General features: G+C 42.4%; 1 protein-coding gene across 9 annotated transcripts in view; it reads right to left on the minus strand.

The window, feature by feature from the left end:
- The window catches only part of Ttll5 (tubulin tyrosine ligase like 5), a 247,553-nt gene that overhangs the window by 60,245 nt on the left and 161,649 nt on the right, over positions 1 to 25,659 (minus strand). For all 9 annotated transcript variants that reach the window (XM_055592889.1, XM_055592892.1, XM_055592890.1 and 6 more), the window contains one exon: positions 9,934 to 10,129. In XM_055592889.1, the coding sequence (XP_055448864.1) occupies positions 9,934 to 10,129 (196 nt within the window). The remainder of the gene's footprint in view (positions 1 to 9,933; positions 10,130 to 25,659) is intronic.

Below are 25,659 nucleotides of genomic sequence, written 5' to 3' on the forward strand. Positions count from 1 at the left end.
AAAAGGAATTAATTTTTAGCGAACTCTTTATCATGGGTCAGCATTGCTCTAAATGCTTTACATGTTAAACTCAGCTAAACTTCCACCAATCATCTGCAGTGGGCTGTACCATCATCTCTGTTTATAGAAGGCACACTGTAGAGGAATTTTAATATAGAACATGGCTCCTCTGTCAAGAAATCACATCCAAAGACCTTCTAGGTCTTTGTCATTTTGCTGTAATACAGACATGCTTTAATCCCAGGAGGCAGAGGCAAGTGGATCTCCGAGTTCAAGGCCAGCCTGGTATAGAGCAAGTTTCAGGAAAAGAAAAGCTTAGGTCCAGGTGATACATGCCTTTAATCCCAGCACAAAGGAGATAGAGCCATGCAGATCTCTGAGTTGTGGTCAGTGCTGTTTAGGCAGTTTGGTTGAGAGACAGAGAAGAGAAAGAGACAGAGAAAGAAAGACAGACAGACAGATAGAGAGGAGGCAATTTTACAGACAGAGTTTTACAGAGACAGTTTCAAGAGGTAACAAGCTAGGCACAGATGAAGACAGAACAAGCCAGAGAATGAGAAGAAGCCAGAAGATTACAACAGATTGCTAGAGTTAGTTTGAGGCCAAGGAGAGAAATTCAGTCAGAAGCTGAGAAAAGCCAGCTTGGAGAGGACTTTGAGCCAGGACAGCTGAGTTGAACCAGCCAGCCAGAGTTCAGAAATCTAGAAAGGGCAAGCTTATTCAGCAGTAAGTCTCAGAGGCTGAAAATATTTTAGGCCTAGATCAGATTGTATGGAGGCTAGAAACTTCCAGAACTAGGCACTGTTAGCAGACGGAGGCAGTAAGCCTCCAAGACAAGAATCAAATTAGGCAAATACAAGTTACACTGATGGCTCACAAACATGAAATCATTTGTCCATGAGAACGTGGTTACTTCGTAGTAAGCTGGGATTTATAACTGTGGGTATAAAATGGTCACCACACTCTCATGCCTCCCTTCACTGTGTTATGTTGACTTCCTTTTAGGGAATATTTATCTAAAGCAAATCTCTTCCTGAACCTAGCATTGCCCAGTTGACTGGACTGGTTAGCAAGAAAGCTCTGGTTCCTCCTGTTTCAGTCTTCTCGGCCTGGGATTGCAGGCGTGCATCATCACACCCAGTTTTTACATGGGGGATGGAATCTGAACTCAGGTCCTTACACTTACTCGGCAAGCAATTTGTCTACCCTGAGCCATCTTCCCAGACCCAAATCTGCTTTCTACAAAATCATAAAAAATAAAAAGGAAATAAAATCACCTATAAGCAAATCCTTGCTAATTATTATTTTAAATGTCAGCATGCATGAGTATATATGTATACTCGTATATACACAAATATGCATACATGCATGTGTAAGAGTACACACACACACACACACACACACACACTTACCCAAAATTCTTGGGTAATATTTTAGATTACAGACTTCACCCATGTATATAATGAGTCATCTTGAAAGAGGGTCCAAGTCCAAACATGCAATTTGCTGAAGTATACCTTATACATGGAGCCTGAAGGTCATTTTATAGAAGATTTTTAGTAATTTTGTGTATGAAACTGTTTATGGCATGGAATTTCCCACTTGTGGTACCATGTTAGGTCTCAAAAAGTTCTGGATAATGAAACTTTTGGATTTTCAAGTAACTGAGGTTCAGTCAATTAAAGGTAAAGCAAGGAACTCAGACTGAAAGCTCAACTGATTAACAAAAGAGAGTTTCAGAGTTCTATGTTCAATGGCCTATTCTGTATTTTATTTGCTAGCAGCTGTAGATAATTAATTGTATATTAGCGCCCCTGATTTCCTAGTAACATGTTGGAATCTTATACCTTTTGATTAGTGAAACGAAATAGTAAAAAGTACTAAATTCCATCACAACTGTAAATTCTCTATTTATAGATATCTAACTTGTCTCTTTCCTGAAATGAATGGTTTGTTTTATTTGGCCCAGAATTGTGTGCAGTTGGCCTACTGTGCATGCCTTAAACAGACCTTGCTGTCATGTATTCATTAAGCAATTTTCCTGTGCCTGCATCCATCTCAGATGGAGTTCTTCCTGTTAAAGATGTCTTTCATCATTTCACACAAAACTACTGCTTTGAATTTCCCCCTATGTGTGCAGAGACAGAAACCACAAGGCCGGGTGCAGAAAGGAAGGTCCTACAGCAAACCCCAACCTAACCCTCCAGAGCAGTGAGCGGTTCTCTGCCTTCCCAGTTGTGCTGACTCCCAACCATGAAATTATTTTGCTGCTACTTTGTAGCTTCATAGTTCCTACTCAATAGTAACTTCCTACTGTTACGAGCCGTAATGTAAATATCTGTGTTTTCTGATGGGTCATCTGGACCTAAATGGGTTGTGACCCACAGGTTGAGAACCGCTGCTCTTGCTGAGCAAGTACACTCCTTAGCACTGGGGCATAAACACCTACAACCAAGCTGGGGTCTGCTAAGGGATGGCACTATCTCTGGGTGACAGTGTGCGGCTGGGCAGCAGCAGGAGGGCCGAGTACCTCAGTTCATTAGTGACACCTATGTAAATAAGGGAGCTGAGGAGGAGGGAGAGAGAAAAGTACTCCGAAGTCCTCTGGAACAGCTGTGTGACTAGAGCGGCGCGCTGAAGGGGTGGTGAGATGGGGTGCAGTGGGATGGAGGGATTAGAGACAACATTCACCTGGCACACAGAAAGCACTTCCCATGTGCTGTGTCTGCCCAAATCACTGAAGGACATTATCACAGCCGCTGCCTTACAAAGCAACCTGAAGGCAACCCGGGGACTTCTTTCACTGCCAGCAATGAATTAACACAGCAAAATAGTCTATAGTATGACCAACGTGTTAAGACTATTATCCATAGGGCATTGAAACCATAAACCTAAGCGTAAGTCTGTAATCCCAGCACTCAGGGAGGCAGAGGCAGGTGCATCAATGTGAGTTTGCGACCAGCCTGGTCTACAAAGTGAGTTCAGGACAGCCAAGCTACACACAAAAACCCTGTCTTGGTGGAAAAAAAAAAAATAGAAAAAAGAAAATGTAAACTAATATGAATTATGCAAGAATGTTAGTAAGATTTACATTTGTAGACATATGCTATGTTCCCTAGAAGTTTTCTCATAATACCTAACAGAAATAAAAATAAAACAGTATCATTAATAACAGGGTTAAAAGAAAAAAAAGCTATAGCTGAGGAGACAGGAGTGTACATAAGCTCTGAATCTGGAAGCCCCTGGAACATGTTTCCAGGATCTTGCATGGCTCATTAGCTTTTAACCTTCTGACTTGATAATGAAGTTCAAGGGAGGGTAGAACATGCGAGTTTTAAAAGTCTTTGCACCCAGGAACTCCTTAAGATACTTACTGAATTAAGTAAGCATTTGAGGTGGTTGGGAGAGTGTCTAGGCCTTAAACAGGTTTAATAAATTTTCTTTGAGACTGTGTATATGAAATAGCTGGAGGTTAAGACAGCTGAATTACAACTTTTCTATATACATGTGTCAGTAATAACTTACTGCTATTTATGTAAACACACACACACACACACACACACACACTTTACTGTGTGCCTCAGGGGCAGCACCCAGTAACCGGAGTTTAGATGTCGATGCTGGCAGTCCTGGGGTCCAATCCTACTGTTTGTACTTATATGACTCTCAGAAAGTTATATGAGTAATCTTTTTTTTCTCATTTTGAAAAATGTGGCTGATCAGCTAGGTATAATGGTGCACACTTGTAATCCTAGCACTCAGGGAGGCAGAAGCTGGTGGACCTCTTGAGTTCGAGGCCAGCCTGTTCTACAAAGCGAGTCCAGAACAGCCAAAGCTACACAGAGAAACCCTGTCTTGAAAAAAAAAACAAAAACAAAAACAAAAACAAAAACAAAACGACAACAACAGAAACACAGCTAATCAAATGCAGTTAGTTATAGGGAGTCAGTGAATCAATACAAATACAATACTTGGTTTGGTAACATTTGGTTAATTGTTCATTTGAGAATTACAATCCCAGTGGTTTCCGCACAAATCTCTCATCACTTCCCAATTAAAGAGAAAGAAAGTGACATTCGAAGAAGTTTCGATAACCTGTTCTAGGTCATGCCCTGGACAGAGAAGACTTAAATCAAAGTGTTTCTCATGTGACCATTTCCAAGGCCAGTAGGGCAGTTTTCACACACATTATTCATGTATTTTCACTAAGAAAGAAGAAGAGAGTTTAGCTTGGCAAAATCTAATACATTAGAGTAACCTAGAAAAAATAAATAATGAAAAGCTAGAAATGCAAGTGTTAGATGAGTTCCAGATAAAGGTCAAGAAAAAAGTGTGTGTGTGTGTGTGTGTGTGTGTGTGTGTGTTCGCACGCGCAAATACTAGGAGAAACATGAGCATGTAGCATATCAGAACATTTGAGTCCACGTACTTCAGCACATGTACATGAACTCCTCCCAGGCATGCCCTCAGGCAACCCTTCCTCTCTCACACACACAGGATTTAAGGACACCTCCTGTGGGGATAGCCTGTACCTCCTACTGGGCTAGCCTGCTAGCAGCTCCCTGCTACTGCTTATTGCTTAAAAAACAGAAGGATTTCTACTCAGTCCCCTGACAACTCCCAAATACACAGCAGCCCGAAGCTTGAGGGAAACAGTGCTCCTCCCGGCAGAGGGCTGAGCTTCTCTAGACAGATGCAATGGACTTTTAGGAGCAACATAACAAGCCTAGAATGTTTCTATGGGAACCTCCCATACCTGTACAGTACCGCATACACACATCAGTGGCAACATGCTTCCCCCTCCCAGGGCCTCCCAGCTAGTCATATACACAGTGAATGCCAAGGTACTGGTCCTGCTAACGGGAGGAACAGAACCCTCTGCTTCGTGGGATCCAAACTGAACTTGTTTCCCTGTGAGAAGGGGCGCAAAGAGCAGACGGGTGAGAGGATGAGGAACACAGAGATACAGTGTCTTTCTACTCTGGGATACTCACGCACAAACTAAATCTTTGAAAAATGAAAGGGCTTTGGAAAGAAAACAGAACCCGTGACACATTCAGATGTGTTTAAAATCTCTCCTCGCCCCCACTGTTGCAAAAAGAGACTTCAGCAATTCTGCCTTGGCCACCAGAATGCCCTTAACTTTTTTTCTGTCTTTTGGGCTCCTTTTCAGTCTGGATGAGGCAGAAAAGAGAGTGGGAGGGCAGGCAGAGGGACTGGGGCTGGGAGCAGAAGTTTAACAAAGGATCACTTTAACAGAGACTACTGAGTAATGGCTTTGCCTGTGCCAAGAATAACATCAGCTCAATGTCGCCAATTAGAATCAGGTCAGTTGGGCCTCACCGCTGCTCCAGCCCTCCAGCCGGACCCCAGCATGAGGTACTACTCATGCTGATGTCACCAGTAGTCACTGTGGCCCCAGCAAGTCCCCCACTCAGTTCAAAGAAAAGTGCTTTTGCACTTTTCTCTTGTAGAGGCAGGAAGCCAGTAGGAGAAGGAAGTGGCAATCAGGGAGGCTAGAGGGATAACATCACTCTGTAAGAACCAACTCCCGGCCCTAATGCAGGACTCCAGCAAAGCCCCCAAAGCACACTGAAGCTCATTTTACGTGAGTTAAGACACAGGCTGCACCTGAAACAGTGCTTGACTGAGCCAGAGCCTATGAAGCAGTGTCCATTAGGAACAAAACAGAAGGGAGGACTCTGTCCGGTTCCTTATCTCTTGCCTATTCTAAGCTGTGAATCCTGGAGCAGTGATTACTGAGCAGAATGTACCCTGATAAGAAGGATGAGCAAGGAGGTGTTCTGATAGCTACTTATGAGAAGGCTGTGGGACTGGACAGGGGGTAAGGAAGACAGCAACAAAGTTCCCATAAACATGACTGCTTGAAATTTTGTAAGAGTGATACTAAGTTTTAAACATATATGGTTTCCCTTCCAAGGGCAACCAACCAACCAGAAGGGGTACGGGGAGGGAAGGGAAGAGGGAGAAGGGGGGAGGGAGGGGGAGAGGAGAGGGGGAGAGAGAGAAGGAAAAAGAGCAACATAAGAGAGAGAAGAGGAGAAAGAAGAGACAGAAAAAGAGGGAGAGAGACACACACAGAGAAAGAGAGAGAGAATATTAATATGAATCTCCTTGCTTCTGGATGGATTTCACCGGATGGTCCCTGCAAGAGTGCCATCATCATCCCTCAGGAGCTTGTGAGAAGTGAAAACAACTGGGCCTTCTCCCCAAACCTACTTATATCAGACACGGGATGAATGGATGATCAGTGTTTCAACTGGCTCTTCTGCTGTCCTGGACAGGGATGTACAGACTATGGCCTGCAGGCCAAATCCAGCCTGCTGCCAGTTTTTGTAAATAAAGTTTTACTGAAACACAGCTACAGTCATTCCTGCACATACCACTTAGCATGGCGGAGCTGAGGAGCCACAACAGATTCCATGGCCAGCAAAGGTTACTGACAGGGAAAGCGTGTCAGCCTTGTGCAAAGTTTTGCAAGCTACTGGGTTGAGTATTCACTTCTTTTGTTTATCATGGCTATTTTCTCTTCTTCCTGTTACCACACTTTGCCAATGGCTCTAAGTGACTTTCTTCTTTAACTCCCAGGTGACATGATCCATTTCTCAGGGGTGAGAAACCCAACTCAGCTCATGGCAATTTCTAGTATAATGCTAGGCATCAACAAAGAGCAAACATGATTCCGCAGAGATGGCTGGATACCCTGGATCCACACTTACACGGTGAATCAGAACTTGTCTCCCTGACATGAACCTTAATAGGCTGAACATCTAAGTGCAGTTAATACCTAAGTGCTCCAATTGAGGGCAGAAAAGGATGGAGAACTTTCTTTGCAGGTAATGTAGGGAAAGCCATGCAGGCTATCCAAACATTTACTAAGAGATCCCCACATGAAAGGTGCTCTTTACAGGAGGAATTAAACACTATCTATACTGTATGATAATGTACCTGAGCACAATGGAAATATAAAGACTCCTTAATGCAGCAGACTCCAAATCTTGCCTGTGGATGCATGTTTGATAAACCCAACCTTAATTCTACAGGGGAATCTCAAAGAGGCAGTTGGCCAAATTGCTGGTGACCTATTCTTTAGGAAAATGGCTTAAAAGTGCAAATGCTGTCTTCACCCCTGAAGAGTTAACACAAAGAAAGACACAGGTCACACTGAGAACACAACCCATGTCTAAATCAATAGTCTGGTGGTAATTAGGATGGTCAGGTCTAGCACAGCTAAGTTAAAAAGCAAAGGCTTGGAATCTAGCAGGACTTTGCTTCCAGTGTGGAGTGACTAACTCAATGTCTTCTGATTAAAGTACTCTAAATCACTAAACTGTTCAAGTTAGAATACCTAATACCTCATTTGCTGTCTTGCTATAAACCCAAGCTGGTAGGGTTTAGTCTTTCTTGCTTTCTCACAACCCTGGGACTTAACCCTCATTCTTACCTAAATCAGTTGTGGTTGAGAAGAACAAGGACAGAAGTAAAATTATGTATCTATACATATATAAAACTATGATGAATGATTTTCTGTTCTTTCTCTAGGAGACACAAGATAACTCCCTTCTTGGGAGTTCTGCCTCCTCCCTAAGATAGATATTCTGACAGATCTGAAAAAACATATTTTCCATATACTTCATAATTCAGTGAAACTAAACTAGGATAGTCCTTAGTGGGGAAAAAAAATCCACACAAGAACAGCAGTACTCAGAGTTTTCAAAGAAATGTGTGTTGCTAGAAGCTAATCAAAAGCATGAGAAGGACTCAAAAATGAAGCAGTTTCTAAAAATGAAAATCAGGAAAAAAAAAAAAAAAAAGCCTCTCTTTCCCCCCAAACTTCAATGTTCTATATACAGCTCCTTTTATTTAGAAAATGCTGCTTACCACTTTAGGGTCTAAAATGTAGTTTAAAAGGAGCCAGTGGGGCACACGAGATGGATCAGTTGGTAAAGGTGACTGTTGCCAAATCTGGCTACTAGAGTTCCACCCCTGGAACCACCAAAGCGGAAGGAGAAAACTGACCCCCAAAGGGGGTCCTCTGACCTGTACAGGAACACTGGGCCACACATATACTCACACAGTCTGTAATTTTAAAACATTGCCTATAGTTTTGAGGCAAAAAAAAAGAGACCAGTGGGATGAGAGAGATGGCTTAGTGGGTGCATAGGTGCCTACTTCCTAACTCGACAACCTGAGTAAGACCCTAGTGCCTGTATGGAAATGGGTTCCCACAAACTGACCTTCACATAGATGCCACACCACACTCAAGGGCACACACACACACACACACACACACACACACACACACACACACACACCGAAACACATAGAAAAAGAATGAAAAGGGATCAATGATATAGATTCAGCTGATGTGCTATTTCCATCCATGTCTGTCTTGGTCAGCAGGTGGCTAATTGGCAGCGCTGGGTAACTCCCATGAGAGAAGTTCAAAATTGTAAACAGCTTTAAGAAACTCACAGACTTACAAAAGAAAGCCTACGACACATATTTACATCTGCAACTGTGAAAACACAAACTGGCTTCCTTGATTCTACTACCTCAAAAATACTCCATGTGAAGAAATTTCAATGTGACAATGAGCAGTTAAAATGAGGTGCTGTAGTCTATGCTTTCCCAGTGAAAGGTCTGAAGTTTTCTCCGGTAAAAATAATCCCCAGAGCTACTGACAACTGTCTGCACTTATAACTTCTTAATTATGATGCATTAATTTGTAAGCCACACTACTGTAGCTAAATACCATAAGGTGACCCATGCAGGCAAAGCACGATGGGCGGTTTATTCTGGACCATGGTTTGATGGTTAATCTGGATTGTCACCTTGATTAACGTGTGGCGATTAGCAGAGCACACCTTTGCCTGTGGCTATGATTATGTTTCCCGAGAACATTAGATCGTGAGGGCTAGAGCCCTTAGGATTTAATAGGTGGGGTTGTAACAATAATCAAGATGGAGGCAGTGGGTCACAGGGCACCTGTGTGTCCTGGATCTGGCTCCTTAATGTTACCTCTGCTTCCAGGTTGTCATGAAGCGAACAGCTTCCTCTGCCAAGCTCTTCCTCCATGCTGTCTCTGCCTTGCTATGTGCTTAAGTTGATTTCCTCAGGTACTTTAGTAGTAAAGTAAGTAAAAATAAGTAAAAATACTGTATAATAATAGCTCTCCTCACAGAAGAAAGCAATGGTTGAAACACTGTTTTCATCTTTATGCACAATCTGACATATTATTTATTTATGAAAAAGAAGCAAAGAGCGGGAAAGCCAGGAAATGGTTCTTTTTCCTCTCTAATGAAATATGAAAGAAGTTGTAATTTAACCAAATAACCCCTCTTGCAGGATGGGGTCACGGCTCCAATCAGTGTGCACCATACACCTCACACATACACCCAGGCGCTGACCTGTCATAAGCAGCAGGGAGGACATGGCAGACACAGCAAATACTTGCTGAAGGAACAGCTGTCATTTCCGGAAATCAAATAACCTAATGTGTGGACATTTTTCTTCAGAGACTGCAAGTGATATGATAGATCATGAAGGGTTCTTATGTACTCTCTAGTACCAAGTCTAAGGAGGCCAGAAATTGGTACATTTACAAATAAAGGTGCTCAAGATGCAGCTTTAGGGAACTGAAAATTAGATTGGGAAGCCAGTAAGATCATTCAACAGAAAAAGTAAACATGCTACTAAAGGGTTTTTTCAAATTCAAATAAAGCGACCATGTCCAATACTTGCTCAGCACCATCATCCAACAAAGCTAAGGCTACAGCTCAAGAGCGGCACTGGGACAACCTGGAGCAGGTGTGTGCAGGCATGTGACAGCCTAGTCATGCGTTGCCCACCCATTCCCCTCAACTTGTCTTGCCAATAAGACGAAGACACTATCTTACGGTTTTCAATTACCTGGTGACGGGCTCGACTCTGGTCCAGAAGCTGCCGGGACTGAAGTTTCTGTTGTTCAAGCTGCTGGAGGGCAAAATGGAGTTGGTAACTGCCTGCTGTGGGGTGGTACTTGTGCTGGGGGACCACTCCTGTAGCCTTGCTGTACGCACTGTTCTCCACCTCGCCCTCCCAGGCAAAGCTACCTGTCTGGAGGCTCCTGAGGAGAAAAACAGACATGGTTTTAGCGTGGATCTGGTTTTAGTGTGTAAAGAGATACGTGTCTACTATTTTTCCTTTACAGGACCAGATACCAGTTAGAATTACAAAGCAACTTGCACTATAATCTAGGTTCTCCACTAAACCAGATCTTTGTATATTTTGTTCTCTCCTTTGGTTTCCCAACTTCTCTCAAATAAAGAGATTTCCAAATATCTTGCTAAAAGTATGTCTGAGAAACGTGTTTGTGCGTGGAAGGTTTTTGCTTTCCTGCAGTTTCACCTTCGGGTAAGGCACCCCGCTTGCTCAGGGATGGGGGTGCTCAAGGTTGGCTTCTGCAGAAACTGCTAAATTCATGCTACCTGCTAACCATCTTGGCCTTCAGGACCGAAAGACTCAGAGCTTACTTTATCTGGCTTTCGAGAACATCTGATTTTTAGCAGTTCCTCTGAAAATACCTCAATGTGTGTACCTATGTATGATATGTGGCTCTTTCACCTATGCTGTCATAGACACACGGTATGTATACAAAATAGATACTTATGAATGGACTTCTGAACAGATGGAGAAATGTGGTGACCACGGGTGGAAAACAAGCACCTGAATGAATGACTGAAATGTTTGCCTGATTCACAAGGCAGGGGAATGAGTGAGAGTTAAGATGGGATTACATGGCTAGGAAACAAAAGCTTGTGTGTGGGGAGGCAAGGCATGTATTCATTTGTGGGCACAGACAGATGTGTACGTGTGTTCACAAGTATGTGGATGTCAGAGGTCAATTACTTCCTCAATTACTTTGCAGCCTATTTTGAGACAGGGTCTCTCCCTGATGCTAATTCTGCTAGAATGGAATCCCAGCAAGCCCCAGGCTGACACGTGCACATTGTGGCACTTGCCTTATTGTTTTGAGGGCTGAGGATCTCAATGTAGGTCTTTGCTTATGCAAGAAGAACTTTACAGACTGGGCCATGTCCCTAGCTCCTGGAGACTCTTATCTCCTTTTTCTTATGACTGAAGGAAGACAAGCTGACTGATGGTAACACATAAGAAGCCAAAAGACAGCAGGAGGACTATGCGTGGAAGGGGTGATGGAGAAATACATTCAGGCTTATTTTATTTTATTTGACATACAGTCTTCTAGGCTGGCTTTCAATTTGCCAAACCTCCCTCCTGCAGCCTCTAAGTGTTGGGAATCCAGGTGTGTGGTACCATGTCAGCGAGATAATGGAGTTTAAAAGATAAGAAGGCTCAAGGCAGGAGTGCCTTGACTTCAAATGTAGACAAAGGGAAGGGACAGTGACTGGGTTGAATTTTCTTGAGATTTTCATGTTAGTTAAGCTAGGTCCTGCTTTTAAAAGAGAACAGAAATTTTGGTGGGTACAGAGATGGGGATGGATCTAGAAGAAATCGGGTTGGGGTGGTGGTGAATATGATCAAAATAGTATAAGAAATTCTCAGAGATTTGATGAAAATATTATTTAAAAACTCTCCAAGGGGAACAATTAGTCACAGAACTGGACGTTAGAAAATTCACCCACAGAGATTCTGCTTCAATTTCTGGCTTGATGGTTACAGAAGCTTGTAGCCACAGGGAACAATCTAGATTCAGTAAATAGGTATTAGGAAAGTAAAGCAATAAGCACTTCAGACCAGAATTAACCCCACTGGGTAACTTGAGTCATTTTATTTGCTAATAACTCTTTCAACAACAAACATTTCCACGAGGTGTTCATTTCAATGCCTTCTTGCTGTATGTTAGAGACCAGAGTCTGTAGTCAGGTCCTTGATTTGGGGAGATGCTCCCAACGTTCTCAGGCATGTGAGAAAGGGCACCTGGATATATAGGGCAGGGCATGGGCAAGAAATCAAGTCAGAGACTGTGGATAACAAGTGTTCTTCCAATTCCACATATATTGAAGAGGCTGGAACACCATAAACTTTTATAGTGAAATATGTTTTTAATCTCATCAGTAACATAAGCTCAGCCTGCAAATCACAAAAGGAAGTTTCTCAAGCCAGTGGAGGCTTTTAGCAAAGAGGCAGGAATTTTTATAGCACAGCACTGGGTGGGGGTGGGGTGCTCAGCTGTGTAATGTAATAAGCGCCACGAGAACCTCCTTGTTTGAATTTCAGTGGGGTTAGCTGGACCACATTATCTCATGTTCAAAGCACAGGTCTTTGGAGTTCCTAGCATGCAAGTTCTACGAGGATTAACAGGAGGCTGTGTAAACTGGAGCAGGCTTCCCCTGATTTCTGACACCTGAGTTTAAACATCTTTCTACAAATCACAATGTCTCCCGACACCCATCTGAAAGTCTACCCCATTTTCATAAACTTGTGTGCATCCTGCTTCTTTAGGAATACACTTTCTACCCTCACCAAAATTCTGAGATCAGTTGTTCTCATTAAAATTTGTGAGATTACCTGATCCAAAAAGCTTGGGCGTCTACTGAATTTAGATTTCTTTTCTTTCTTCTTTCTTTCTCCTTTCTTTCTTTCTTTCTTTCTTTCTTTCTTTCTTTCTTTCTTTCTTTCTTTCTTTCTTTCTTTCTTTCTTTCTTTTTTTTCAGAGGTGGGGTTTTGGTTGCATATTTTGAAGTGTAAGTGTGTGTGTGTGTGTGTGTGTGTGTGTGTGTGTGTGTGTGTGTGTGTGTAATGACTATCTTGGAGCATTTACTTCATTTATGCTTCATATACACTTTAATACTCCAAACTTGTATTTCCAGCTACTGGGAAGGCAGAGGGAGGAGAAGAGCTTAATCCAGGAGTTTTCGGACAGTCTCTGCAGCACTGCAATAATTCTACACTATGGTAAGATTCTTTTAAAGTTACAAATGGGCAACAATATGGCATGTTTTTTGAATCCTACATTTTCTTACTAGTTTATCCACCAAGAGCTGACCTCACACCCATAACAATGCCAACTGCTGGATACATTGTTCCCACTGTAACTGCTTTTCCCACACCAACTCACACCCCATCTCCTAATGCCCTATGCTTTTCTCTCTGGTTTTGTGTGTACTTGGAGAAAACTGCAAAACCACAGCCACACTTCTTCAGCACACAGGGCTGCACCTCCACAAAGGCACTGAGGCCTCCTAAGAAGATGTCACAAGAGTGAAGGAGGAGCCAGAGGGCAGTGACAGTCGGGCATGTGTGCAGTCCACTTGCGCTGCCTGCTTCACTCAATCCCTGGCAAACAGGAGCTATCATGCGCAGGGATGCCTTGCTCCTCATCATATCATGAGCATCTCTATGGTCCTGCTTTCAGTTGCCTCTGTGATGTGTGGGTGTTGGGGGTAGGAAAGCATTTAATAATTGTGGGTCATGATAGCAAATGCCCAGCAATTTAAAAAATAGACCTATACTAGAAAAATCTGTGATACTGCTCAAAATCCAAACAGTCTTAATGACAAGCATGGTGATGCTTTCTGGACTGTGCAGATAATTAAGGACAGTAGATGTTATAAAAATATAACTTCAACTATAAATTCTTTTTCTTCCAGCTCCCCAGACCCCTTCCCCTGAAAGGGTTTCTTTGTATAACCGCCATACCTGACCTGGAACTTGCTTTGTAGGCTGGGATGGAACTCACAGAGATCTGCCTGCCTCTGCCTCCTGAGTGCTGGGACCAAAGGCATGCGCCACCACACCCGGCTCAACTATAGATTCTTAACCACAAGTAAATTCGTCTTGACCCACATCGAGTGGAGGAAGCCTTCCAGATGGACAAGGCCTTCTGTGAGTAGACAAAACAGCACTGGCCACGGGAGGCATCATCTCAAGGTGCTGTCATGTGAGGGGATCTCTCTGGCCTTAGGAGTGCTTCTAATAACAAAAGTTTGTATGGAACCAACACTTTGGATTCTAATAAAAATAGCCTTAAGGCCAGGGACAGTTAGGTCATATTCATAAAGATCAAATGTAAGGTTAAGGGAGGCATAAGCAGGGAAGAACCCTGGCACCAAGGCCCTTAGTGTATCTAACTTCCCCACAACTTTATTATCCTTAAATTTTCTTATCTGCAAAATGGAGACTGAACAGTCCCCATCTCATAGGGTTGTTGTAGGAATTCAAGAGGGAATGCAAGTGGAAGTCTGACAACTAAAAAGAAATATTCCCACTATTAATGCTATTGTTATTCCATTCTTTCCCCAACCTGCGATCTCCTTTCAATGCTACCAGAGCCCTAGATTTCGTTCAGTCAGAATATTAGGACATAGAAAGTAAGGTGAGCCACTTCGCCAGCAGAAGGCCTGCTGCTGCAGTGAGCACAGTGCCTTTGTGGTCACAGTGCTGCTAAAAATAAATATTGAACCTTGGTCATTGTTTTATTCAGCACACAAAGAAGTTTGGGTTGGATCATGACCCTTAAACCTAAAAGTATCATAAAGCCTCTAGAAGAAAAATATCAAAATATCTTTGAAGCCCCGAAGATGGAAGATGGAGTAACAGGTTGTTCTGAACTACCAGTGCTCTTAATCGCCATCTCTCCAGCCCATGGCAAAGGGTTTCTCCTGTTAATATACAAAATCTGAATTGTTAACTGATCCTAGCAACAGAACAAAAACTCACCTAAATGTGAGTTGAAAAGATAATTTGTGAAAGAAAAAAATATGAATGTCCAATAAGCATACGACAAGTTCTCAGTATCAGTGGTCATCAGAAAACTTCAACTGTCATTTTAGATTAGTATAATGATTACAGCTGCAGCTGGGTGTAGTGCTAGATGTCTGTAATTCCAGCACTTAGAGGCAGAAGCAGGAGGGATCAAGAATTCAAAGCCAGCCTGGGCCACAGGAGACATTTTCTCAATAGACCAAACCAAAACAAAAAACAAAACAAAACAAAACAAAACGAGGGGGTAGGCCACTGTTTAAAGTCAAGCACATCATCAAATATTGGTGATCATGTAGATCAAGGGGAACTCTTGTATAAAACAATGCCACAGAATACTGTCAGGTTTGTTTTTTTGTTTTTTGTTTTTTTTTTTAAGTCAAACATGTCTACACAAACGAGTTAATTGCGTAAAATAAATAAAAGCATATGACTACCAACAATGTTGTAGAAATTTTCACTGAAATTATATTTATAACTATTAATAACTGGAGCCGATCTTAATGCCCATCATTAGGAAAAAAGATTATGATTCCACTTTAACAAACTCTAAAGAAACTAACATGTCGTGAGAGGCACAAAGGCGTTGCACAGAGAAGGACGGAGAAGGGTGGAGAAAGATGGAGAAAGATGGATATGGAGGTCTAAACTGTATGAGATACAAGGGAACTCTCAAGTATGACGGAAATATCCCAAGTATGTTATACTAGATACACAAAAATCACTGGAACTCATTATACTGAGCATGTCAAAATATGCATGTAAATGACACTGCAAGTTAAAAAAACAAAAAGTCATACAACTTTCATTTTAAATAAGATATTAGTTAACATTTCCTGTTGTGTATATAGGGCATAGCAGTTTCCCGATTCTCATTATGAAACCATGCACTTTCTAACAGTGGAACCACATGGTAAGATCCATTTAACATGTAGAGTTGTTTTATTTCAGGGCAGCTTAAGCTGTACCTGTTAGGTAGAGAATGATCTGGAGGAACAGAGTCAGGAATGGCAGGGTCTGAGAAGACACCACACTACAGAGGCCTCAAGCCTAGGGGGACAGCAGTAGGTGAGCTTCAGGGGAATTAGCCTTTAGTTTGTTTTTTTTTTTCGGTTTTTCAAGACAGGGTTTCTCTGTGCAGCCCTGGCTGTCTTGGACTTGCTTTATGGACCAGGCTGGCCTTGAACTAGCGGAGATCTGCCTGCTTCTGCTTCTCCGAGTAGTGGGATTACAGGTGTGGGACCTAACCCCACCCCCAAATTGGCCTTTAGAACAGTAATGAAATCCTATTAGCCTAAACCCTGGATCATCTGCATGAAGGTCTGAAGGAGGAAGAAGAATGAATGTAACACAGACATTAGTGAGCGCCCACAATGGGGACCACGACAGATGAAAGGCAGGAAGAAAGGTTGGTTCTGAAAAGCAACCTGAGGATATATATCGACGTTAAAAGACAAAGGTGGAGTTGGGCATCATGACTCATGCTTATAACCCCAGTATCTATGAAGATGAGGCAAGATGATTTGTATAAGTTTGAGTCTGATATGTTATAAGAGTCTGTCTTCAAAGTGTGGTGGCTCAGACCTCAGGAGGCAGAGGCAGGCAGGTGTCTGTGTAAGTTCGAGGTCAGCCTGCTCTACAAAGTGAGTTCAGGACAGCCAGGACTTGTTACAGAGAAACCTTGCCTCCAAAAAACAAAATAAGTAAATTTTTTAAAAAAGCAACAACAACAACAAAAAAAAAGGGGTATCAGATGCAGTTAGAAGAGAAAAAGTCAACAGGTGGTGACGGTTTTACAGTAAAACTGCAGTGAGGGGGCTCTGTGAAAAAAGCATTTGTTTATGAAATACAATTAATAAACGATTCAGAACTACTTCACCTGTGAAAAGCAAAAGTCAATTTGCGTTTAGAAACAAATCCAGCAACAGGAAAACACACCCGTAGGGAGAATTTTGGTTTCTTAAAAAAAACTCAGTTATGTTATATGAATATGTTTTTGTTTTAATCCCAGGTGTGGGACTGGTGCTGCTTCAGATTGCCCACAGCAGCTAACTATAGTGCTCTGACAGGGGCATGATTTGTGGCAGCTGCAGATAGTTTTAATTCCTCCAACTCTGGAGAGGGTATAAATGCCAGAGCCCAGAGAGGGTCTGTGGTAGTTGCTGCTGCTGGCTTCCCCCTGGCCTGCTGGTTTGTCCTGCTGCTGGCTCCCCTCATCCACCCCCTCCCCCCCCTCCACACGTTGGTTTGTCCCGCTGCTGTATTTGCTATGCTGCTTTGCTGGGCTGCTGGATAGCCTGATGAGGAAGTTTGGACTTGCTCCAAGGAAACTACATCTCTATTCAGCAGGAAGTAACCTATAGAGGTCTAAGCCTTTCCCCTCTAACCTTCTTTCTATCCTGCCTAGTGTTGGGGATTGGAAGGGACATGGGGATATAAGAACCCAATAGATTTAAAAAAACAAACCAACACACCATCCAATGTTAGTAAAAAGTGTTAGTCTTCCTCAGTTACAAACTAGGTACAATTTGGTAACTGTTGACTGGACACTCTGAGAGCTAACAGGATGAACTTTGCCTAACATCACTTACTAGGATGTAAGTCAGAACGCTTAGCTAAGACAGCCCATGCTCTTGATGTCAGGGCTTTGATTCTTAGAGACCTTATGTGCTGGACTATAATTTTAAAACAGTTTCTGAGAATGATTCAGGTCTATTCAAGAAAAACATTGCACTTAACCTTTGAGTTTGCTCACTGGGTAACAGTATACTTTTCTTTCTCGTTCCCTCCTTTTTTCCACCTGAGGAGTTTTATGGAGATGATTTTTCTGCAGGAGTGTTATAGCACAATACCAAGAACACACAGGTCTTTTCTGCAGAAGCCATGTGACCTGATGACCTACATGGTGGGTTGAAAGTATGTGCTATATAAAATCCTAAGTGCAGGCCAAGCTTCCTTCTTGAGGACAGAGAAAATGGCATTAAAATATTTTATTTTATATGATGGAAGGCTCTTGGGAAAGGATTAAATAATTCAAAAAACAAGGCAAAAAGTAATGTGTGTGTGTGTGTGTGAAAACCAAAGGAAAAGCGGGGTTAGTGAGTCAATTCTGTGGTAATGGAGTCCCTGGATTTGCACCACCCCAGAATGGAAAGCAGCCACTTGAGACCCAGGGATCTACAACAAGACTGCTAAGTTAAAGTCCTGGCTTTGCCACTAAAGCAACAGATTTAGCCTCTTTGTGCCTTGCTTTCCTCTAATGGAGTAAGTACTGATCCGCCTCTCAAAGGCTGGCCAAAGGGTTAAATATGACAGCCATGCACAGCACTTAGCACATAGCTGGCATCGCAGAGTAAGTGCTCAATTCCTAATGCCCTTGCTACTGAGAGCCTTTGGGTGGGACGGGAGGAGTATGTGGGAGCAATGCTACTTTGGAGAGAGGAGACCTGGCCTTCACAACCTCTTTACTAAGTACTGTCCCAGGGAAACAAGTGAGGAAAGTGATCTAGTAGATACAAAAAAGGGCAGAAACAGAGTGTGGTGGCACACACTTTTAATCTCAGCACATCGGAGGCAGAAGCAAGCAGATCTCTTTGAGGTTCAAGGCCAGTCTGGACAGCCAATCCTACAAAGCCAGAACCTGTCTCAAACAAAACAAGAACGAAAGAGGAAGGAAGGAAAGGAAGGAAGGAAGGAAGGAAGGAAGGAAGGAAGGAAGGAAGGAAGGAAGGAAGGGAAAGAAAGAAAAAGAAATAAAGAAATAAAGAAAGAAAGAGTGGGCTGAAGATGTGTGAGCTGGAACATCACATCCAGCCATTGCTAACAACCACCAGGGCAGCTGCAGAATGGCAGTACTTGCCCGAGGGGACCTTTGTCAAGATAGAAGGAAGGCTGCTGGCAGGGCGAAGGCAGCTGGAGAATAAGGCCACCATGGGTAGGGAGCTAGCTCCTGCCAGGAGGTAAAGGTTATCACAATAATAATGTTGCCAATTAGGAAGCAGCAATTATGAATGGAGGAGATTATCATCCTCCTTAACTCTTCACCCAAACCAGAATTCTGAGCAATGGCCACAACCCTCATACTTTTGCAAAATGAATCTCTCTTTCTCATTTATTTCATTTTTTTGAAATAAGAGTTTACCTATATTTTGCCAGTTTTTCCACTTCATCTTATACTTACACTCATATTACACTCACAGTCAATCTGAATCTTTAAGTCTTCTTCCAACTTGAATGTTTGAATTCATACTAAGGAATATACATTTTCCTATATTAAATTCACAGGAACAGTAATTCTGTTTAAATCATTGTAAATCCTGATTGTCATCCAAAATAAACACTGTTTCACGTCAACTGAAAAAAGGATTTGAATATTTTCTAGATCTGTAAGTGCCTAGCGAAGAGCAGGCACCCCAATAAATATGAATGGATACATCATTTCATTGACAAACATGGGAAATTAGTTAGCCATTGGCACAGTCTCAGGTCTTAACAACCAACTGCAGACTGGCTGTTGAGGCAGTCACCCATTTAGTTACAGATACTAATGACAACCTCTTTTCATTCACATTTCTCTTCTGTGCACACAAGATTTCATTATGCTTTATCCTGAAACCTACTCACAGTCATTCTTTTCTGTCCTCATCTTTTTCTACTAAAGTAATTCTACCATGAAGGGAAATGAGGTTAGTCTAACATGACTTAATTTTCTCATGAATCAGTGCTAGGCCAACACGATTCTCTTTCCCTTCTCCACAGGCTGCCAACTTATCGGCTAATCTGTTAGATTTTGACCTGCAATTGACATCTCAATTACTAGTTTATATACTCAGCATCTAATTTATCTCTATCGCTTCTCTTCCTTTCCCACTGTCTAAGCTCCTTCCCTTCACATTAATCACACACTGAATCACTATCTCAAGCTCTGGAGACATAAATCAGGTATCAGTAATCATAAGAAAAGCTTCTTTCCACATAGTAACTCAATAGAGAAAGTAAGATTGATTCAATAGCCTGAATCGTGGTGACTTTCATTGCCCCTGAATTAAGGTTTAGATAGGACCAAGATGTGTCCTGAAAACTAAATAAGAAGATTGTATATCAATTAGCACTTGAAAAATAAATGTGGCTCCTACTGCTTACTACACATCTTAAAAGAAAGCTGAAAGCAAGAGCAGGAAAACACGGACATAAGGTGGTTCAAAAATCAATAAAACTCTCACCCCATCCCACCCTCAGAGCCGGGAAAAAAAAAATCAAGAGAAATTAAGAACATGAGCAGGATCCAAATGAGATCCTAATTTAAAACAGAATGACAAACAGAGGAAAGGGAAGGCTTCAGATCACTCATTCAGTGAAGGAAAAGAATCAAGAGTGGTGTCAGGAAACTGTCTGGGGTATGTTTTGGCTAACTCAACTTTGATTTTGTTAAATAACTGTGTGACAATGACATAACTTTGGGAAGAGTACAGTGAGGTATCATGTAGAAAAGCTAGGAGTTGATAAGTCTGTCCTTTTAAAGTACTGCGAGATCACAGCCAGCTGGACTGGACAGTGAATATGGAATGCAAACCAGACTCTGCTGTCTCCACACCCCTTCCACCCCATGATTGATGGAGCTCAGGAGTAGGAAATAAGGACACAGTTGGACTTAGTGCGTCTGGCAGAGACTCTGGGAGCAAGCTTCATGGAACACAAAGCTAGACATAAAACTAAACCTTTCAAAGGTTAAGTTCATAGCCCTGCTCTAGAAGACTGTGCAGGATTCTGGGAGCCAGCCAGTTATGTAGATAGTGACTCCTGGATCCTTTATCTTTTAGCTTCCTGGATCTGAAAAGACAGACTGATCCTACGCCTTATGATCAAGAAATGACTTGTCTTTGATCCAGCTCTTTATTTTGGCATAACAAGCACACCACATGAAGCCTAAAAAATTTCGCTGTGAACTAAAAAAGAAGTGAGCAAAAAGTGACCTTTAAGAACACCACAGGAGAACTCCCTGACACCAGTTCATTCAACAAGACTGAGCCCAGCTCAGCAGGATTTCTGTCAACTAGAGGGAAAGGGCTGATGTCTCTAACAGTAATTGTGACACACACAAGCACAGCTGGCCCTCATAAAGCTGGGCTGCCTTCACCTACCTTTCACACCTCGCAGAGACGAGCCATGGAGAGCTTTTGGAGTGAATATGAGTGTGCAGACTGTCTGGGACAATTGGCACCCTCATTTCTAAGAACTTCCACACCAGCTAGGTTCAAACCCAGTACACACAATCAGCTGGCAGAACTGTCCCAAGTGGAGAAGTCTAGCCCCAAGGCCTCAGTCTGGTTACCTTCATTTCTCCTCCTTTCCCCAGGAAACAACAGCAGGCAACTCAGCACTGTCACATTCATGGCTCTTTGGCTCCCACTGACCTGCCTTTCTGCCTCTTTCTTCCAACTGGCCAAGGGAAATAAAGCACAATTCCAAAGGCTCCACCCTTCATCTTGACCTTCTCTACATGTCCTTTCTCTTGCTTTATAACTCATGATATATTCATAAACATACACACTAAAACACTAGGGAAATCATAAAAAAGGAAATGTTCTAAGGAAGTAGTTAAGGCCAGAGGGGTTACTTCCAGTCAAGCCTTTTTTTTTTTAAACTGCAGGGGAGAGTGAGCTGCTTCCAGGAGCCTGGTCTCAAGCACATAAACAGTAGGACCTACCCTTCACTAACTAGCAAGTAACGTAGCTACAACAGAACATACTGTTATGCCAAGGCATGCCTACTAAAATTTGCTTCAGGTTTTCTAGAAAGGCTGGCATAACATGGGGGCACCTGCCTCTGAGAGGCACTACCTTCTTCAGACCTTTCAAAACCATCACCTCACTCCTCCGTGCTTACACTGTATACCCTTTTTATTACCAGTTGCAGGAGAGGAAGCAAAGGAGATGGCAGCGATTTTCTAAGTGTGGCCCTTGAGTCAAAAACGTGTCAGCCTCACTTTGGAACTTGCTAAAGATGGCAATAATGAGACTCAGTCCCTGGGCAGCTATGGTTGAGGTCCAGTCACCTAATCACCTAATCACTTAATCACTGACAAGTGGTTAAGAGCACGTATTCTACTAACATATTGATGAGTTTGAGTTCTGACAACTACTCACCAATCCTTTTGGGAAAGTTATTTTATAAGTCAACCAACTTGTCACGTGTTCAGAACAGTTACTAGGACAAAATGAAAGGTACAGGGCAGAAAGCGTCACATTACCTGTTACTTATTGTTCTTACTGACACACAGTTCTCACAAACCAATAGGAAGTCATGCTATTAGGTAAACTGGTGCTCCGCCCCTAACCCCAACCCCCAAATGAACGAGCTTTGGTTTAAAAGCAATAAATGACAACACAGACTGTGCACTTAGGGACCAAAGGCAAAGCTCCAAGTTCAGACATTGCACTTGCTGAGGGAGAAACTCAGGGCTCATCTGTTTGTCTTGGGGCCTGATTCCCATGCTTGGAGCCCAGAAATAATACAGAGCCCAATAGGGGCATCTTTCACTACCTCTTCTTTGTCGTGTGCTTTTCCTGATACTGGCTTCTCTCTAAAATGCTAGCTATTAAACCATATGTTTAGCTCACTGATGAAATAACTGATGACAGTTAAAAGACCCATTGACCAACACCTGCATGGCTTAGGCTATTGTTAAACAAGAGGACCAGATCCCACACAATTTCCATCCCCTGGAGTCATAAGAGTTTCCTTATAAAACAGACATGCCCTAATTTGCCTGATCCTAGTATTTCAAATCTGTGCCAGTGAGTTACATCAAGGAGAATGAGCATACAAAGCAGGCAGACATTTAACCCATGTGGAAAATCTAAGTCACACATTCACAGTTAGTGAGTTCAGGCTCCTGGTAGCTTCTACCATACACAAGGCGTCTAAATGACACTGGCACTTGGAGCCAAGTGAGCAACTGTACATAGGTACCTATCCGCTGGCAATGACAAAGATATTTGTGATGCTAAACTAAATCTGTAATCACTTGCTAACATAAAGTTGTTTCCCATGGGTCACCAGTGACAGTTTATTTTCAGAAGGACCCCACCTCTCCTTTGCATCATCAAGAAATAAACCCATCTCTCCTTTGCATAGAAACATCAACAAAGATGTTGGAATGGTCTGAAATGCCATCAGGAAAAGAAGAGTACTCCCACCCCCATTCTAAAGGAAGGGAAGTTACTGTAATGGAAAGAGTGTGGGTTTTCACACCAGAAAGGGCAGGGCTCAGACTCCTGTACCATCATGGTATGTGACCATGGACAAATGGTACCATCTGTAAGCTGTTTAAACAGTCACGCAATTAGAATGCAGTGCCCACAGTATAGCCATGTTTCAGGAATAAATATGATAAAGGGCATAAAGCACAGTTCTGGCATGAAGTTGGCCTTTAATAATATTAATTTATATCAGTAAATATTAATTTCTTTTTCCTGTCCTGCATTTTGTTCCTTTCTTACAAATGCCAAAACATAATTTTATCAAAATTAGCAAAAAATCCCAATGAGTATCAACTTTCAGGACACATCAAGCAATACGAAATTAAACAATATAATTTTAAAGATTTTTAAAAAAGATTTATTTATTTTATATAGATGAGTGCTCTATAGACTCACATAGCAGAAGATCACATTGTAGATGGTTGTAAGCCACTATGTGGTTGCCAGGAATTGAACTCAGGACCTCTGGAAGAGCAGACAGTGCTCTTAACCATTGAGCCATCTCTCCAGCCCCCTAATTTTAAAGATTTTAAAAGCACAGTACGAAATGTGTAAGTACTAAAAAGTGTAAAGAAAGGGAAAGTGTTACCCACATGGCCACCTGCAACCACTGGAAATGTATTAGTGTGGTTCTTTTGGTCTTGTCCCAGACACGGCTGTTAAATTATTCTGCTTTTATTATTTAATGTCAATGCCAACACAAAACGGACACATTTATGTATGTATAAAACATGTTCTGTTAGGCAGGTGTGGTAGCATATGCCTTTAATCCCAGCACTCAAGAGAGGCAGAGGCAGGTGTATTGCTGTGAGTTCAAGGCCAGCCTGGTTTACAAAAGTGAGTCCAGGACAGCAAAAGTTACAAAGAGAAAAACCCTTTCTCAAAAAACCAAAACCAACTAAACCAACCAATCAAACAAAAGCATGTTCTCTTTTTAGTTAAGAAAAACACAACAAACAAACAAACAAACAAACAAACAAACAAACAAACTCATCTGCTATTGCCCACACTGTCTCTGTGCTGGGAACAAGATATTACTAACTTCATTTAGCTTCAGAAAGTAAGAGAAATGGGACAACTTTTGACAGACAAAAATAAAAAGGCTCCAATATAGACACGACATTTTATCTTTGTCTCAAAAGATGAACAGCAATTTGTCAATTGGAAAAGGAATTCCAGACAGTGGGAATAGCATCCAGCAGAACACAGAACAACAAGGAAAGGTAACTGGCCACATGGACAGTGTTAGAGGAGGGCAGACTCATCAGTCAAGTTGGTGATGCAGCTCTCCCACACATCAGAAACAAGTCTGATTGGTCAAAATTGCCACTCAAGTAATAGAGAGAAAAGTAGCCTGAACACAATACCCATGCACTCATGATGAGAGGGCAATGAAAAGACAGAAAAACCTATGGTCTGGGAACTGCAAAAGGCACAAGCAAGGCCCGGGCCTAGGTCTCACTTCCACCACAAGTGGGAGAGCTTTCTAAATGGGTGACCACTCTACCCTCCATCTATTCCTCCTCCTTGTTTGTTCCATAGCAAACTATTGGCAGAGATAATATCATTCCAATCAATAGATGAGAAAATGGAGGCTTAGGTTCATGCCTGCAACTGCACAGAGTGAGAAAGATTCTTCTGTACCTACAACAAGCCACCAAAATTTAGGGTGTAAAATAGCTACTGCCAAGGAGGTTCTAGTTATTACTGCCATAGGAGGAATACTGAAATTATCCAAAGACCCACTCAAGCGATTTCTGGCAAAGGTCCAAATCCAACAAAAAAATGATCTTTTAAAAACCATCGGTGGCTGAGTGTGGTGGGGAATGCCTTTAATCCTAGCACTTGGGAAGCAGAGGCAGGGGGATCTCTGTGAGTTTGAGGCCAGCTTGGTCTACAAAGAGAGTTTCAGGACAGCCAGGACTGTTACAGAGGAACCCTGTCTAGAAAAACCAAAACCAAACCAAACCAAAATAAAACAAGCTATTGGTTTACAGATGATAGAACTGTGCATATGAAGACAAAAACCTTAACTTACACATCGCAGCTCATTTAAAAAAAATAACTTAGGAGAGATCATCTATTCAAACACAAAATGTAAAACCATCTCAAAGATGCTTTTTAAAATCATTTCAATTAGGTATGGCATAACCCATAATCCTAGCATTCAAGAAACCAGGACTGGAGGAGTACAAACTCAGGGTTGGCCTGGGCTACACAGTGAGGCCTGTCTCAAAAACTAAACAAACAACAACAAAGGTTTAAAAGGATGTTTGCATCTGGGCCATGTACAGTACCAGCGTAATGATGAGGACAAAAGGAGACACCAGGCACGGTGTAGTTGGTGAGTGCTGTTCCAGCACTGTCTCACTTGAAGACAAACGAGCCAGAGAGCGTGGGCATCTGCCTGGAGGCTGCAGTGCTGGCATCACCAGGTGCTGCCCACTTCACTGCTGCACTCGCCTCGCAAGGCCCCACTGAAAAGGGACTGATAAGCTGGGTGGCAGTAGCTCATGCCTTTAATCCCAGCATCTCAGGCCTCAGGCAGCAAGCATACCTCACTGAGTTCGAGGCCAACCTATAGCTAGTTCCAGGACAGCAGGGCTACACACACACACACACACACACACACACACACACACACACACACACA

This window comes from Psammomys obesus, unplaced genomic scaffold (assembly GCF_907164565.1).
Source record: "Psammomys obesus unplaced genomic scaffold, mPsaObe1.curated_primary_1811, whole genome shotgun sequence".
Lineage (NCBI taxonomy): Eukaryota > Metazoa > Chordata > Mammalia > Rodentia > Muridae > Psammomys > Psammomys obesus.